The sequence below is a fragment of the Eumetopias jubatus genome, unplaced genomic scaffold (assembly GCF_037043125.1).
Source record: "Eumetopias jubatus isolate StellerSeaLion01/CBP00866 unplaced genomic scaffold, mEumJub1_p1.0 scaffold_11, whole genome shotgun sequence".
Classification (NCBI taxonomy): Eukaryota; Metazoa; Chordata; class Mammalia; order Carnivora; family Otariidae; genus Eumetopias; species Eumetopias jubatus.
Window position 1 is genome coordinate 72,190,603 of NW_028274817.1, and position 14,860 is coordinate 72,205,462.

Below are 14,860 nucleotides of genomic sequence, written 5' to 3' on the forward strand. Positions count from 1 at the left end.
CTTGCCCAGACACCTTGCCAATAGGTGGCAGAACTGGCAGTAGAAGAGTAGAAAGTTGGGATGGGGGAGAAGGGGTTAGGTTTATTGCCTACTGTGTGTTGGCACTTTACATTTATCTTCTGATTTAGTTTTTATAACAACACTCTCATAGATATATTATGCCTCTTTGAAAAATGAGGCAACTGAAACTCAGTTAAGTCACTTATCAAAAGTTGTACAGCAAGAAGATGATAAAATATGGCTGCAAGTCCAGCTTTCTTTCTCTCTCTCTCTCTAAGTCATGCTCTTTTTATTTCACTAAGCTGTCCCCTTAACTAGAATCCTCTTTATCTATCACCCTAATAATAGATGTTTCTATCATGTCACATGCCCTTCTTATCTATAATCCCACAAAAACTCTTTAGGAATCTGAGGAAAAACAAAATTAGAATCCAGGGAGATGGAATTTATCTTAATATTAAGGAAGGAGATTTAAATAAAGACATCCTGAAAGCAAGGAATGGCCTGCCTTAGGAGAGAGTGAGCCCTGTTATTTAGTTGACTTACAGTACTGGGCAGACTAAGACTTTGGGTTTTCCTGGAATAAAAGGCTTCTAGTTTGATAACTGCGACAATCCTGGGCATAATAAGAAAAGTTGGTCTTCACTACTGTCACTGGATGTGTGTCAGCAAAGATTGGGTAGTTCCTCAGGTTTTGAAGCATTGCATGAAGAGTTGGGTAAGACCATCTGAGTTCCTTCTGTTACTGTGGAACAAGATGTTCACCTTGTTGTTTATGGAGCTAATGTCCAAATTGTGATAAAATTAGGTCAGAAGGCTGGTAGTTAAATATAATAATAACACTAACACAAAACAGAAGCAAAAGAGTACCTGGGTCTTACTGCTCTCTGTACTACACAACATAGTTTTATTATTGGTATTTTGTTTTGTTGATTCATTTTTGTTTTATTTCAATATAAGAATATACTCTTGGGTAGTTAAGCTTTATTTTCTGACTCAGTCTCTGAGTGTTCACCACTGCAATTGTATTTTACCAATGAAGCTATCTGACACTTAGCAAGTGAATCAGGGCTTAAATGGTCTGGGAAGGGGGGGGTTGGCATTAGTATCTAAACTTCCCAGATGATTTTAATATGTAGCCAGTGTCAAGTATCACTGCCTTAAATCAAAGAAGGAACAGAACTAACATTTATTGAATCACTATCATGTGTTCTGGGAGCTATACTTGATGTTATCTTGTTTAATCATCAAATAACCCTGTGAGATAGGAATTATTATTTCTAGGCAGGGGAAGTTGGTCTCAGAGAATTTGAGTAACTTGTCAAAGGTCATAGCTAGTAAGTCACATGTGCTTTTTACTCAGCCATAGTGCTTCTAAAAACAAGAAAAAACACTCAAACTTTATAAAATCTGTTGGCAACTCATTATTCAATTATATCTCCATAACTACTCTGAGTAACAATTTAATATCCTAATTTTACAGTTGGAGAAATTGAGGCACGGAAGGGCTAAATTGAGAAATTTGTCTAGGTTGGTAAGTAGTGGAGCAGGGATTCAAACTCAAGTCTCAAGATTTTAGCTCAGCTTTTTTGTTTTTCAATACAGCAAACCCATCGCCCCTCCCCTAATCATTTTGCTTGTCTGTGAAATGAGAGAAGTCCTAGCTACTCCTAAGGATGCCTGTGAGGATTAAATTAAATATTAGCTATGAAAGAACTCATGGAAAATTGCATGCCAATATTCTCAACGAATACAGGTGTAAAAATTCTCAACAAAATATTAGAAAACAGAATTCAGAAGCACATTGGAAGGAGCATAAACCAGGATCAAGTAGGATTCATCCCTGGGGTGCAAAGATGGTTCAACAAATGCAGATCAATACATTTGATATATTACATTAATAGAATGAAAGGTAAAAACCAATGATCATTTCAATTGATGCAGAAAAACCATTTGACAACTCTCAAAAGCCAAAGGCCAGGACCGGAATTCATAGGTGAATTCTATCTAATATTTAAAGAAGAGCTAAGGCCTGGTCTTCTCAGACTACTCCAAAAAATGCAAGAGGAAGAAAAACTTCATTCCAGGAGGCCAGTATCACCCTGATACCAAAACCAGATAGAGATACCACAAAAAAGAGAACTATAGGCCAATATCTCTCATGAATATAGATGCAAAAGTCCTCAACAAAATATTAGCAAACCAAATCAAACACTATATTAAAAAAATCATACACCATGATTAAGTGGGATTTATTTCTGGGATGCAAGGTGATTCAATATTTGCAAATCAATCAATGTGATAAATCACATCAATAAGAGAAAGGATAAGAACAATATGATCATTTCAGTAGATACAGAAAAAGCATTTGCTAGAGTACAATATCCATTCATGATAAAATCCCTTTGCAAGGTAGGTCTAGAGGGAACATACCTCAACATAATAAAGGCCTTCTATGAAAAACACACAGCCAATATCATACTCGATGGTGAAAAACTGAGAACTTTTCCCCTAAGGTCAGGAAGAAGACAAGGATGTCCACTCACCACTTTTATTCAACATGGTACTGAAGTCCTAGCCATAACAATTAGAAAACATAAAGAAATAAAGGCATCCAAATTGGTAAGGAAGAAGTAAAAATGTCACTATTTCAGATAAAATAATACTCTATATGGAAGACCCTAAAGACTCCACCAAAAAACTACTAAAACTGAGAAATGAATTCAGTAAAGTTACAGGATACAAAATCAATGTACAGAAATCTGTTGCATTCCTAAAAATTAATAATGAAACAGCAGAAAGAGAAATGAAGGAATCAATCCCATTCACAGTTGCACCAAAACAATAAAATATCAAGGAATAAACTTAACCAAAGAGGTGAAAGACCTGTACTCTGAAAAGTATAAAACACTGATGAAAGAAACTGAAGACAACAGAAATAAATGGAAAGACATTTCATGCTGTTGGGTTTGAAGAACAAATATTGTTAAAATGTCTATACAACACAAAGCATTCTACCGATTTAATGCAATCCTTACGAAAATACCAACAACATTTTTCACAGAACTAGAACAAACAATCTTAAAATTTGTATGGAATCACAAAAGACCTGAAATAGCCAAAGCAATCTTGAAAAACAAAAACAAAACTGGAGGTATCGAAATTTCAGATTTCAAGTTATATTACAAAGCTGTAGTAATCCAAACAGTATGATACTGGCATAAAAATAGACACATAGGTCAGTGGAACAGAACAGAGAACCCCCAAATTAACCAATTAGTATATGGTCCTTAATCTTTGACAAAAGAGGAAAGAATATCCAATCAGAAAAAAGACAGTGTCTTCAACAAATTGTGGTTGGGAAAACTGGACAGCAACATGTAAAACAATGAAACTGAATCCATATATACAATGGAATATTACTCAGCCATCAGAAAGGATGAATACCCAACATTTGCATCAACATGGATGGAACTGGAGGACATTATGCTAAGTGAAATAAGTCAACCAGAGAAAGACAATTACCATATGGCTTCACTTATTTGTGAATAAGTGAATAAGGAATAGCATGGGGCACATTAGGAGAAGGAAGGGAAAAATGAAGGGGGGAGAAACCAGAGGGGGAGATGAACCATGAGAGACTATGGACTCTGGGAAACAATCTGAGGGTTTTAGAGGGGAGGGAGATGAGGGAATGGGTTAGCCTGGTGATAGGTATTAAGGAGGGCACGTATTGCATGGAGCACTGGGTGTTATACGCAAACAATGAACCATGGAACACTACATCATGGGACTAACATAACATAAAAAAATAATGAAACTGGACTTTCTTTCACCATACACAAAAATAAACTCAAATTGGATTAAAGACCTAAATGTAAGACCTGAAACCATAAAAACCATTAAAGAGAACACGGACAGCAATGTCTCTGACATCAGCTGTAGCAACATTTTTCTAGATACGTCTCCTGACAAGGTAAATAAAGGAAAAATAAACTATTGGGACTACATTAAAGTAAGTTTCTGCACAGCAAAGGAAATAATCAACAAAACTAAAAGACAACCCACCAAATGGGAGAGGATATTTGCAAATGGCATTTCCAATAAATGGTTAGTATCCAAAATATATAAAGGACTGCTACATCTCAATACCCAAAGAACAAATAATCCAATCAAAATGGGCAGAAGACATGAACATTTTTCCAAAGAAGACATAAATATGGCCAACAAACACATGAAAAATTACTCAGCATCACTCATTATCATGAATATGTGGTGGGGGGTGGGAGGGGTGGGGTGGCTGGGTGATAGACATTTGGGAGGGTGTGTGCTATGGTGAGCGCTGTGAATTGTGTAAGACTGTTGAATCACAGACCTGTACCTCTGAAACAAATAATACATTGTATGTTAAAAAAAAAAAAAGAAGATAGCAGGAAGGGAAGAATGAAGGGGGGGAAATCGGAGGGGGAGATGAACCATGAGAGACTATGGACTCTGAGAAACAAACAGGGTTCTAGAGGGGAGGGTTTGGGGGGATGGGTTAGTCTGGTGATGAGTATTCAAGAGGGCACGTACTGCATGGAACACTGGGTGTTATACACAAACAGTGAATCATGAAACACTACATCAAAAACTAATGATGTAATGTATGGTGATTAACACAACATAATTAAAAAAAAGGAACATGCAAATCAAAACTACAATGAGGTATCACCTCACTCCTGTCAGAATGGCTAAAATAAAAAACACAAGAAATAAGTGTTTATGAAGGTGTGGAGAAAGAGGAATCCTTTTGCACTGTTGGTGGGAATGCATATTGGTACAACCACTGTAGAAAACAGTATGGAAGTTCCCTAAAAAATTAAAAATAGAACTACCCTACAATCCAGTAATTGCACTACTGGATATCTACCCCTAAAATACAAAAACACTAATTCAAAGGGTTATATGCACCTCTGTGTTTATAGCAGCATTATTTACCATAGCCAAATTATGGAAGTAGCCCAAGTGTCCATTGATAAATGAATATATAAAGAAGATATGGTGTGTGTGTATTAATATTTTATCTATATCTATCTATCTAGATCTATATAATGGGATATTATTCAGTCATAAAAAAGAAGGAAGTCTTGCCAATTGCAATGACGTGGGTATAGCTAGAGAGTATATTCCTAAATGAAATAAGTCTGAGAAAGACAAATACCACATGATCTTGCTCATATGTGTGGAATTTAAGAAAGAAAACAAACGAGCAAAGGAAAAAAAAGTGTGACAAACCAAGAAACAGACTATTAATTATAGAGAACAAACTGATGGTTACCAGAGGGGGTAGTGTGGGGGGATTGGTGAAATAGGGCTTGGGATTAAAGAATATACCTATCATGATGAAAATAAAGTAAAATGAAATAATATGTTCAAAATGGGGTAAAGAGATTAGTTTCAAAATAACTGCACTGCAGGACCTAAATGCTGGACTTAGGTAATCAAGACTAAATAAAGGCCAAGCATCACCTCATTGTTATAGTTCAATCATAAGTCGGGGCTATGGGAGCACCTTACTCAACAAAACAGATGTGTTTTGGAAAGTTGGAAAGTTTGGAAAGTTTTACAAATCAAATATTTACATTTTAAATATGTTAGGAAAGTTTAGTAATTAAAGGTATCCTGAAATGAATCTTTCATAATGTTAATGCAAACAAAACAAATATAAACTAATTATATTATGATTAACCACCAATAAAAATAATAGCTAAAGAAACATTTGACAGAATTCAACATCTGTTCATGATAAAAACTTTCAACAAATTAGGTATAGAAGGAATGTACCTCAACATAATTAAGGCAATATGTGACAGCCCACAGCTAAGATCGTACTCAGTGGTGAAAGTTCCAAAGCTTTCCTTCTAAAATCAAGAACAAGACAAATGTGTCCACTTAATACTGCTATTTAGCATTGTACTGGAATCCCTAGCCAGATTAATTAGGTAAGAAAAAGAAATTAAAAGCATTAGAATCAGAAAGAAAGTAGTAGAATCATCTCTGTTTGATTTTATATATAGAAAATCCTAAAGACTTCATCAGAAAAATGTGGGGTAATGGGTAAAAGAAATAGGTGAAGGGGATAAACAGTTAAAAAACAAAAAGATTATCTGAAAAAGAAATAAAGAAAATGATTTTATTTACATTATTTACAGGAGCATCATAACAAAAGTATTTAGGAATAAAATTAACCAAGATGGTCAAAGACTTATACTCTGAAAACTATAAGGCATTGATGAAAGAAATTGAAGATTACACAAATAAATGGAAAGATACAGTTCTCTTGGATTGGAAGAATTAATATTGTTAAAATGTCCATACTACCCAAGGCAGTCTACAAATTGAAAGCAATCCCTATCAAAATACCATCAGCATCTTTTACAGGCTAGAACAAATAATCTTAAAATTTGTATGAAACCACAAAAGACCTTGAATAGTCAAAGCAGTCTTGAGAAAGAAGAACAAAGCTAGAGGCATCATACTCCCTGATTTCAAATTATACTACAAAGATGTAGTAATCAAAACAGTATGGTACTGGCATAAAAACAGATATATCGATCAGTGGAATAGAATAGCAAGCCCAGAAATAAACCCAGGCTTATGTTGTCAATTAATCTAAGATAAAGGAGGCAAGAATATACAGTAGGGATAAGACAGTCTGGAGTTGGGAAAGCTAGATATTCACTTGTAAAAGAATGAGAGTAGGTTCCAATCTTACACATTCACAAAAGTTAACTTGAAATGGATTAGACTGAAATGTAAGACCTGAAACCATAAAATTCCTAGAAGAAAACATAAAGAAAAAGCTTCTTGATGGGGTCTTTGCTATGACACCAAAGGACAAACAACAACATAAAAAAAAAATCAACAAGAGGGACTGTATCAAACTAAAATTCTTGTGCACAGCCAAAGAAACAGTCAACAAAATGAAAAGGCAACCTATGGAATGGGAGGAAATACTTGCAAATCATGTATCTGGTAAGGGGTTAATAGCCAAAACATATAAACAACTCTGACAACTCAATAGCAAAGCAAACAAACAAAAACCCTCAAATAATCCAATTAAAAATGGGCAAAAGGCTTGAATCAACATTTTTCCAAAGACGATATTAAAATGGCCAAGAGGTACATGAAACTTGCTTAACATCACTAACCATAAGGGAAATGCAATTAAAACCACAATGAGATATTCCCTCAGTTAGAATGGCTTTCATAAAAAGGACAAGATGACAAATGCTGGCGAGGATGTGGAGAAAAAGGAACTTTTGTACACTGTTGGTAGGAATGTAAATTGGTGCCAGTTACTGTGGAAAATAGAATGGAGGTCCCTCAAAAAATTAAAAATAGAATTACCTTATGATCCAGCAATTCCACATCTGGGAATTAATTATCCAAAGGAAATTAAGCCACTATGTTGAAGAGATATCTGCACTCCTGTGTTCACTGCAGCATTATATATAATAGCCAAGACATGGAAACAACTTAATTGTCCATTGATAGATGAATGGATAAAAAAGTTGTGGTATATATATGGTACACACACACACACATATACACATATATACATACATACTGGGATACTATTCAGCCATAAAATACAAGGATATTCTGCCATTTGTGACAACGTGAATGGATCTTTATGGTATCATGCTAAGTGAAATAAAGACATACTGTATGATCTCACTTATATGTGGAACCTAAAAAAGAAACTCCTAGGAAAGGTAATTGGATTTGTGGGGGTTGGGGTAATTGAATGAAGGTAATCAAAACGTACAAACTTCCAGTTATAAGATAAATAAAAACTGAGGGCATAATGTAAATATGATGACTGTGATTAGCATGGCTATGTGGTATATTTGAAAGTTGCCAAGAGAATAGATCCTATCCTTAAACTCACATAGTGTTGTGTGTCAATTATATCTCAATAAAACTGAAGGGAAAAAATCTCTTGGGTAGTGGAATTGAAAAAAAAAAAAGAAAAGAAAAGAAAGAAAAAACAAAAAAAGAAAAGAAATATTCAACAGGCACTGAACACATTCTCCTATTGGCCTTAGGTTTGATGCCTTCCTCTCGTGTCCAGGCTGGCTTGGAGCACTGGTCCCTAACTTATATCACTCAGATCTCTGCCCACTTCCCTATCAAGTACTCTGATTAATTTGGTTTATCTTTTATTCTGTCTTTCTAGCTGAATCCTTCAAGGAATTTGCTGAATTGCTCAACGAAGTAGAAAATGAGAGGATGATGATGGTAGGTCACTAACACTGGGGCTTGAACTGGTATCTTGGCTGATATTGGGGATTTTTCTGTCCTCATTCATTGGATTGATACTCTGTTGTTTCAGTGTCTGTCTCATGGCTGTTTAGAACAGTAAAGATATTTAGGAAGTAGATCTGGTTATTCTATTTTAAGCTTTTACCCTGGGAGTTTCGCATTAGGTAGAAATTAGTGTGGAAATTCCATTTCTGTTCATATCAGCAAGAAGCGGTTTCAAAGGACATTAAACTGGGCTATTGAACATGTGGAAAGAAATTGTGGCCCTTATTGTCCTTAAATTACTCATTTATTTTTCTGTTTCTCTGCTTATAGAAATAAATAATACAGACTTTATTTATATTTGACATATAATTGTTTTATTTAAATCTCTCTGTAGACTTCTCCTTATATTTAAAGTTTATTTCTTAAAATAATAGATTTATTTTTTAGAGCAGTTTTAGTTTTACGAAAACACTGAGTGGAAAGTACAGAGAGATTTCACAGAACCCCTTTCTTCTGTTTTGATTACTGTAGCTTTGTAGTAAGACTTAATGTTAGGTATGAAATTTAGAATCAATTTGTCAGTACCCACAAAATAAATTGATGGGATTTTGATCAGGATTATGTTGAATCTATAGAACAAGTTGGGATAAACTGACATCCTAAGAATATTGTCTTCCTGTTTATGAACATGGATTATCTCTCCATTTATTAAACCCTTCTTTGATTTCTTTCATCAGAGTTTTGTAGTTTCCTTACATAGATCTTATATTTCATTTTTTTTTTTTTTGGTGAACTCTATTTAGCAGCTTAAAAAATAATCTTTTTGTGTGGTCCCTAGACCTGCTGCACCAATGTCTCTTAGGAAATTGTTAGAAATGCAGGTCCTCGGCCCCACCCCAGACCTATTTGGACTTAAATGTAGAAGTACCTAAGTTGGTCAATATTTCTTTTTATTAGGGGTGTGAAGGTAATGTTGGAACTTTGTAGAGGGTGATGAGAGATCTACCTTCCCTTTCTTGATAGGATGATTTCCTGTGGGCAGTTCAGTTTTGTTAAGTCTATTTATTCAATAGCCAGAGTTCTTTAATCTGTCATTACTCATCCTTTTCAACAGTATGATACTGGCTTCTGAGAATCCTGCTGCCATTTCATCTAGGCTCCTAGAGAAGTAGAATTGAAGGCAGGACTTGGATGTAGGGGAAGTAGAGACTTAGGTTCTAATAATGGCAGTGCTGCTAATTGTTGATTTCAAACAAATGGTATTTCGCTGTCTTTCTTTTTTCATATGTATAATGAGGAAAATAACCCCCACCTCCCAAGGTGGTTGTAAGAACTCCAAATGATATAATGAATATGAAAGTCTTCTATAAATAGCAAAAAAATACTTATTAAGTGAGTGTTCTTTGTAGTTAACTTTTGTTACTTCCAAGATTCTGCTTATGGAAATTTGACTTGGGAATTTTCTTAGTTTAGGAGATATTAAGGAGAGACCAATATGGGTAGTTTCTTTGGAGTCTGGTAGATGGCCACCCTAGCTAATCTACACTCTGCTAAATGTTTTCTTCTGCCTGAAGAATTTGTGGACTGCTGCCAATGTTGATCTCAAAGGCATTCAACTCCATTTCATTCATGTACCACTAGAAAGCTCAGCTATACTTCTCTTCAGCCCTAGTTGTTTCCTTTTTTTTTTCTCTTGAGATCATGAGTGACTTTAATCAAGAAAGCATTTCTTTTTTTATTATTATGTTATGTTAATCACCATACATTACATCATTAGTTTTTGATGTAGTGTTCCATGATTCATTGTTTGTGTATAACATCCAGTGCTCCATGCAGAACGTGCCCTCCTTAATGCCCATCACCAGGCTAACCCATTCCCCCACCCCCCTCCCCTCTAGAACCCTCAGTTTGTTTTTCAGAGTCCATAGTCTCATGGTTCGTCCCCCCCTCCGATTTCCCCCCCTTCATCCTTGCCCTCCAATCACAGACCTGTACCTCGGTACCTAGTTGTTTCTTGATCTCTTTTATTTACCCAATTACAAAGCTCTAAAATATGAAAGTAGGACTCATCTTTTGAGACATTGTTTTTCTCACCCTTCTTGCTGGCTTTTTTCCACAGGAGTGACTCATTTTCTTCTGTCTCTCATTATGTTGTGCCTCTTTGTCCCCACAACTCTTCAATCATGTATTGAGTGTTGGCTCCCCATTTCCCGTTTAATTTTAGGAATGCTGTGAAGGTTAGGCTCAATGAGGGCCTTTCACAACATGCCAGGAATTCATTGCTTCACTGCACCTCTCCCTTTTCCTAGAACTGTGGTAAAAGGACTTCTTACCCCACTATGGATAATATGGGAGGTGTTAAATAGCTTCTTTTCCTTTCTATAAGAAGAGGCCAAAAGAAGCTTTAGAAGAGGAAGTTCACAGCTCTAGCCTGTGATAATTGCAAATGTCTAGTCATTCTTGTAAATGAACTTAAATTGTGGAAGGAATTATGGAGGAAAGTTTTGAAGAGGGGCATTCCAACTGTGATGTTCTTAAATAGTACCCTGTGGGATATTGTATTACCTCAGAAGTTGGCCTTGAAAAGTTTGGATAACAGATTTCCTGTATGATTAACGTTTTGCTTGCCTAGGTGCCTTTCTGACTCTGAAGGCGACCCTGTTAGCAATGTGCAAGGTCTGTCTTTGAGGACTGCGAAGAATGACCTAAAGAGACCCATACTATTTCAAGCAGTATATCCTCAATGACTTCTTTTGGTAATTAGTTATCCATCAAAGATTCATGAACAATCCTACACTGCTGGTTTGAGTACCATCTCTAATCTGCTAAATGCCCTACCTAGTGTTAATTGGGATTCATACAATAGGAACCTGATTAGCTAAACTCACTAATGTGTTGTTTAGAGTGTCACTTATCATGCTGGGGGTTCTACCCTGGGATAGCAGGTAGGAACTTTTCTGCTAGAGAGCTTATGAAATGGGTGTAGTGATCAGAAAGGGGAATAAAGATCATGTTTAATTAAAAGGGCTTTTTTTGAGTAGTTGCTAGACTTCTAAGAGATTTGAGGATAAAACGAAATAAAAAAAAAGTCAAGCTTCAGTGTGATCTTTTCCTACATCTCTAGCTCTGTGTTCTGGCAGAAAGTATTATAATAACCAATGAGTGTCAAAGAGAGGAAATGCTCAGCGTATTTATTTGTGTTGTAGGAGACTGGTAGCAGTATTATAATCAATGTGATCAAGTGAGAACTATGGCGTCCAATTTCAGTGAATCATGTGCTAGTTTTCTTGACAGAGACAGGGCCAAACATACAAAAAGCAGTGGCCTTATGGACCTGTGTAAGAAGTTGCTGGCACACCTGCTTATACAAGAAAATCCCCTTTGAAGCATAAAAACTGGCAACTGTACCATTCTTGGGTTGCCTGTGCATGCAAGGGCTCAGCTGAAAGTCCATATAGAAGTTTGACACATACTACTCTCCTTAGAAATGGCATGTTCACTTCGTATTCAAAGGCAAACTTCTTCAATGTGTCCCAGGTAACCACTTTTTGTGTGTTACCTTTGTGAAAGTGGAAATAGGTTTTCTAATTATCTGTTGCTGCACAACAACCTATTCCAAAATGTAGTGGCTTAAACTAAAACCATTTAATTTTATCTCATTATGTTGTGGGTCAGGAATTCAGATAGGGATCAGCTGGGTAATTTTTCTGCTTCATGTGGTAGTATTCACCTGGGAGGTGGGTTGAGGTGGAGAGTCCAAAGCAGTCCAAAGCTTTGCTCACCTATCAAGCATCTTAGTGGAATGGCTGGGAGGCTGGGCTCAGCTGGACTTTTGATCAGAAAGTGTATATTTGGCCTCTCTCGGTAGGTAGTCTCAGGATAGTCCAGCTTCCTATAGGGTAGCTCAGGGCACCCCAGGGGAAGTGTTCCAAGAGACCCAGGTGGAAGTTGCTGGCCTTTTATGACCTAGTCTGAGAAGTCACATAGTGTCACCTCTGCTATACTCTATTGGTTCAAAGAAGTAATAAACCCACTCATATTTAAGGTAGAGGGGACAGCGACCTCACCTCTCAGTGGGGAAAGTATCACAAAATTTGTGGCCATGTTTTAAAACTTGCACAAAAGGAGAGAAGAAAAATGACTCTCTGTACTGGATCTATGACATTAATGACATAATTTGTTTCCAGGTATGTACACAAAGTTGATTATCACATATCTCACAGTCCATAGAACTATAGAGTGTGTTGGGCAAGAGAGATGTGCTAATACTTTTTTTAAAATTTAAATTCTATTAGCATACAGTACATCATCAGTTTCTGATGTCATGTTCAATGATTCATCAGTCATGTATAACACCCAATGCTCATCCCATCATGTGCCCTCTTAAGTGAGCTAGTACTTTTAATAAAAGAATTCTTTTTTTTAAATATCTTTTATTTATTTATTTATTTATTTATTTATTCATTCATTTGAGACACAGAGATACAGAGAGAGAGAGAGAGAGAGAGCATGAGCAGGGAGAGAGGCAGAGGGAGAGGGAGAAGCAGGCTCCTCGCTGAGCCAGGAGCCCGATGCGGGGCTCGATCCCAGGACCCTGGGATCATGACCTGAGCCGAAGGCAGATGCTTAACCATCTGAGCCACTCAGGTGCCCCTAATAAAAGAATTCTTATTTTTGATCAAGGAGAATCACTGATGTCCTTATTTTTGGTACTAGGGCTTCTGGTAGAGCTTGATTAGATGAGAGTTTGGCCATTTAGTTGAACTCTGAATCATACCTGGACGCAAAACAGGAGACCCAAAGTGCCTGCAGGACACAGATTAAAAAATATGTACTAATGCGCCAACCCCAAATGCCCATGCATTTTGGTGGTAGTTTAAAAACTGCTTCTTGGGACGCCTGGATGGCTCAGTCATTAAGGGTCTGCCTTCGGCTCAGGTAACGATCCCAGGTCCTGGGATCGAGCTCCGCCTTGGGCTCCCTGCTCGGCGGGAAGCCTGCTTCTCCCTCTCCCACTTCCCCTGCTTGTGTTCCCTCTCTCGCTGTCTCTCTCTCTCTGTCAAATAAATAAATAAATAAAAGTCTTTAAAAACTGCCTCTTAATCTGGAGAATACAGGACTGGTCAAAACTGGCTTTCTACTGTTTTTTTCTACTTTTGTTATGAAGATATATCTTGTCTTACTGACACTTTATGTCTCATTTGACAAAGAAGGCAGTACCTCATTTCCCTGTCTTATCTCAAAATTAGTGCAATGGGTCCTAAAATCCAGCCCTTCAGATGTATTCTCTTAGGTCCTCCATTAATGTACAGCTGATTCACACCACTGAAGAAAACAAACCCCACTTGTTGCCTTGGATAGATGCAATCTTTCAAGAGGTTTATATGAACACAAATCTTTGTATATCTCTGCCTGCCCACTGAGCAAGGGGTCCAGTTTGCAAATGGTGTTTTTATATCTCTAGAACCATATTAATGTCAATATTTTTCATTCTTGGACAGGCTGTTTTTATCAGCTTTGGAGCTGATGCCTACCTTTGTAGGTAATTTGAAGGCCTGATCCAGTGCTCTCTGTGATGCTGTAATATACTCCTAAGTTCTGAAGAAAATGTTCTGATTTTTATGACACTCCCTGGCAGGACCGGAAATAGTTTATCCTGGGATTTATCCTGATGCTATTACTGCTAAATCATTTGCCTCCCATGAAATGGTTTGCACTTGGTGCAATTGGTATTTTCAAACATTTTCCATTCTCTTTCTCTTTTCCACATATACTTCAGGCCCCCTGTATCTGTTTCTGGACATGACTATAGATACTTATTGATTAAAAACTCAGATCAGACTACCAGTAAGTTACAGAGAAATGCCCCTAATGTCGCTTCTCTCATTTCCTCTCAAAACATTTGATTTTAAGAGACCAGTATGGGAAAAAAAGACAGTAACAACAATGAAAAAAACCCGCAAATCAATTTACATTTTGCAGGTTGATGTATTACAGGGTAATGCCTTAGTAACAAGGAAACTGAATCTGAACCTTTCTAATCTGAAAGTTGTTTTGTGTGTTCTTTCTTTTTTTCTAGGTACACAATGCTAGTGATTTGCTGATTAAACCCCTGGAAAATTTTCGGAAGGAGCAAATAGGCTTTACCAAGGTACATTTTCTCCAAATGTATAAGATATTTTTTATACCTGAGTAGTTTGGGCTACCACTCTTCACTCTTTAGGGGTGAGGAGGGTTCATATATATACGAAAATTCATTCAAAAAAGTGAGAAAATCTGAAATTGGCTCCTGGCTATGTTTCCAACGAGCTGTGCAACTGTGGACAAGTTTCTTCTCTTTTTGGAGCTTCAGTTTCTCCATCTGGAAAATGAGGAGCTTGATAATAGGCATTATTTAAAGGGCACTTACTATGTGCTTGCTAAGCACTGGGCTACATGCTTTACATTCATTCTCTAATCACAACAGTTGTGTGAGGTTCTGGTATTTTCCACATTTTACAAATGAGGCAGCTGAGGTTTGGGCAAGATAAAAAAAACCTGACCAAAGTTCTATAGTTAGGGACAG

At 36.7% G+C, this 14,860-nt stretch overlaps 1 protein-coding gene across 2 annotated transcripts in view; it reads left to right on the plus strand.

The window, feature by feature from the left end:
• The window catches only part of OPHN1 (oligophrenin 1), a 486,250-nt gene that overhangs the window by 183,625 nt on the left and 287,765 nt on the right, over window positions 1-14,860 (plus strand). For both annotated transcript variants that reach the window (XM_028126580.2, XM_088028996.1), the window contains exons 3-4: window positions 8,225-8,286; window positions 14,375-14,446. In XM_028126580.2, the coding sequence (XP_027982381.2) occupies window positions 8,225-8,286; window positions 14,375-14,446 (134 nt within the window). The remainder of the gene's footprint in view (window positions 1-8,224; window positions 8,287-14,374; window positions 14,447-14,860) is intronic.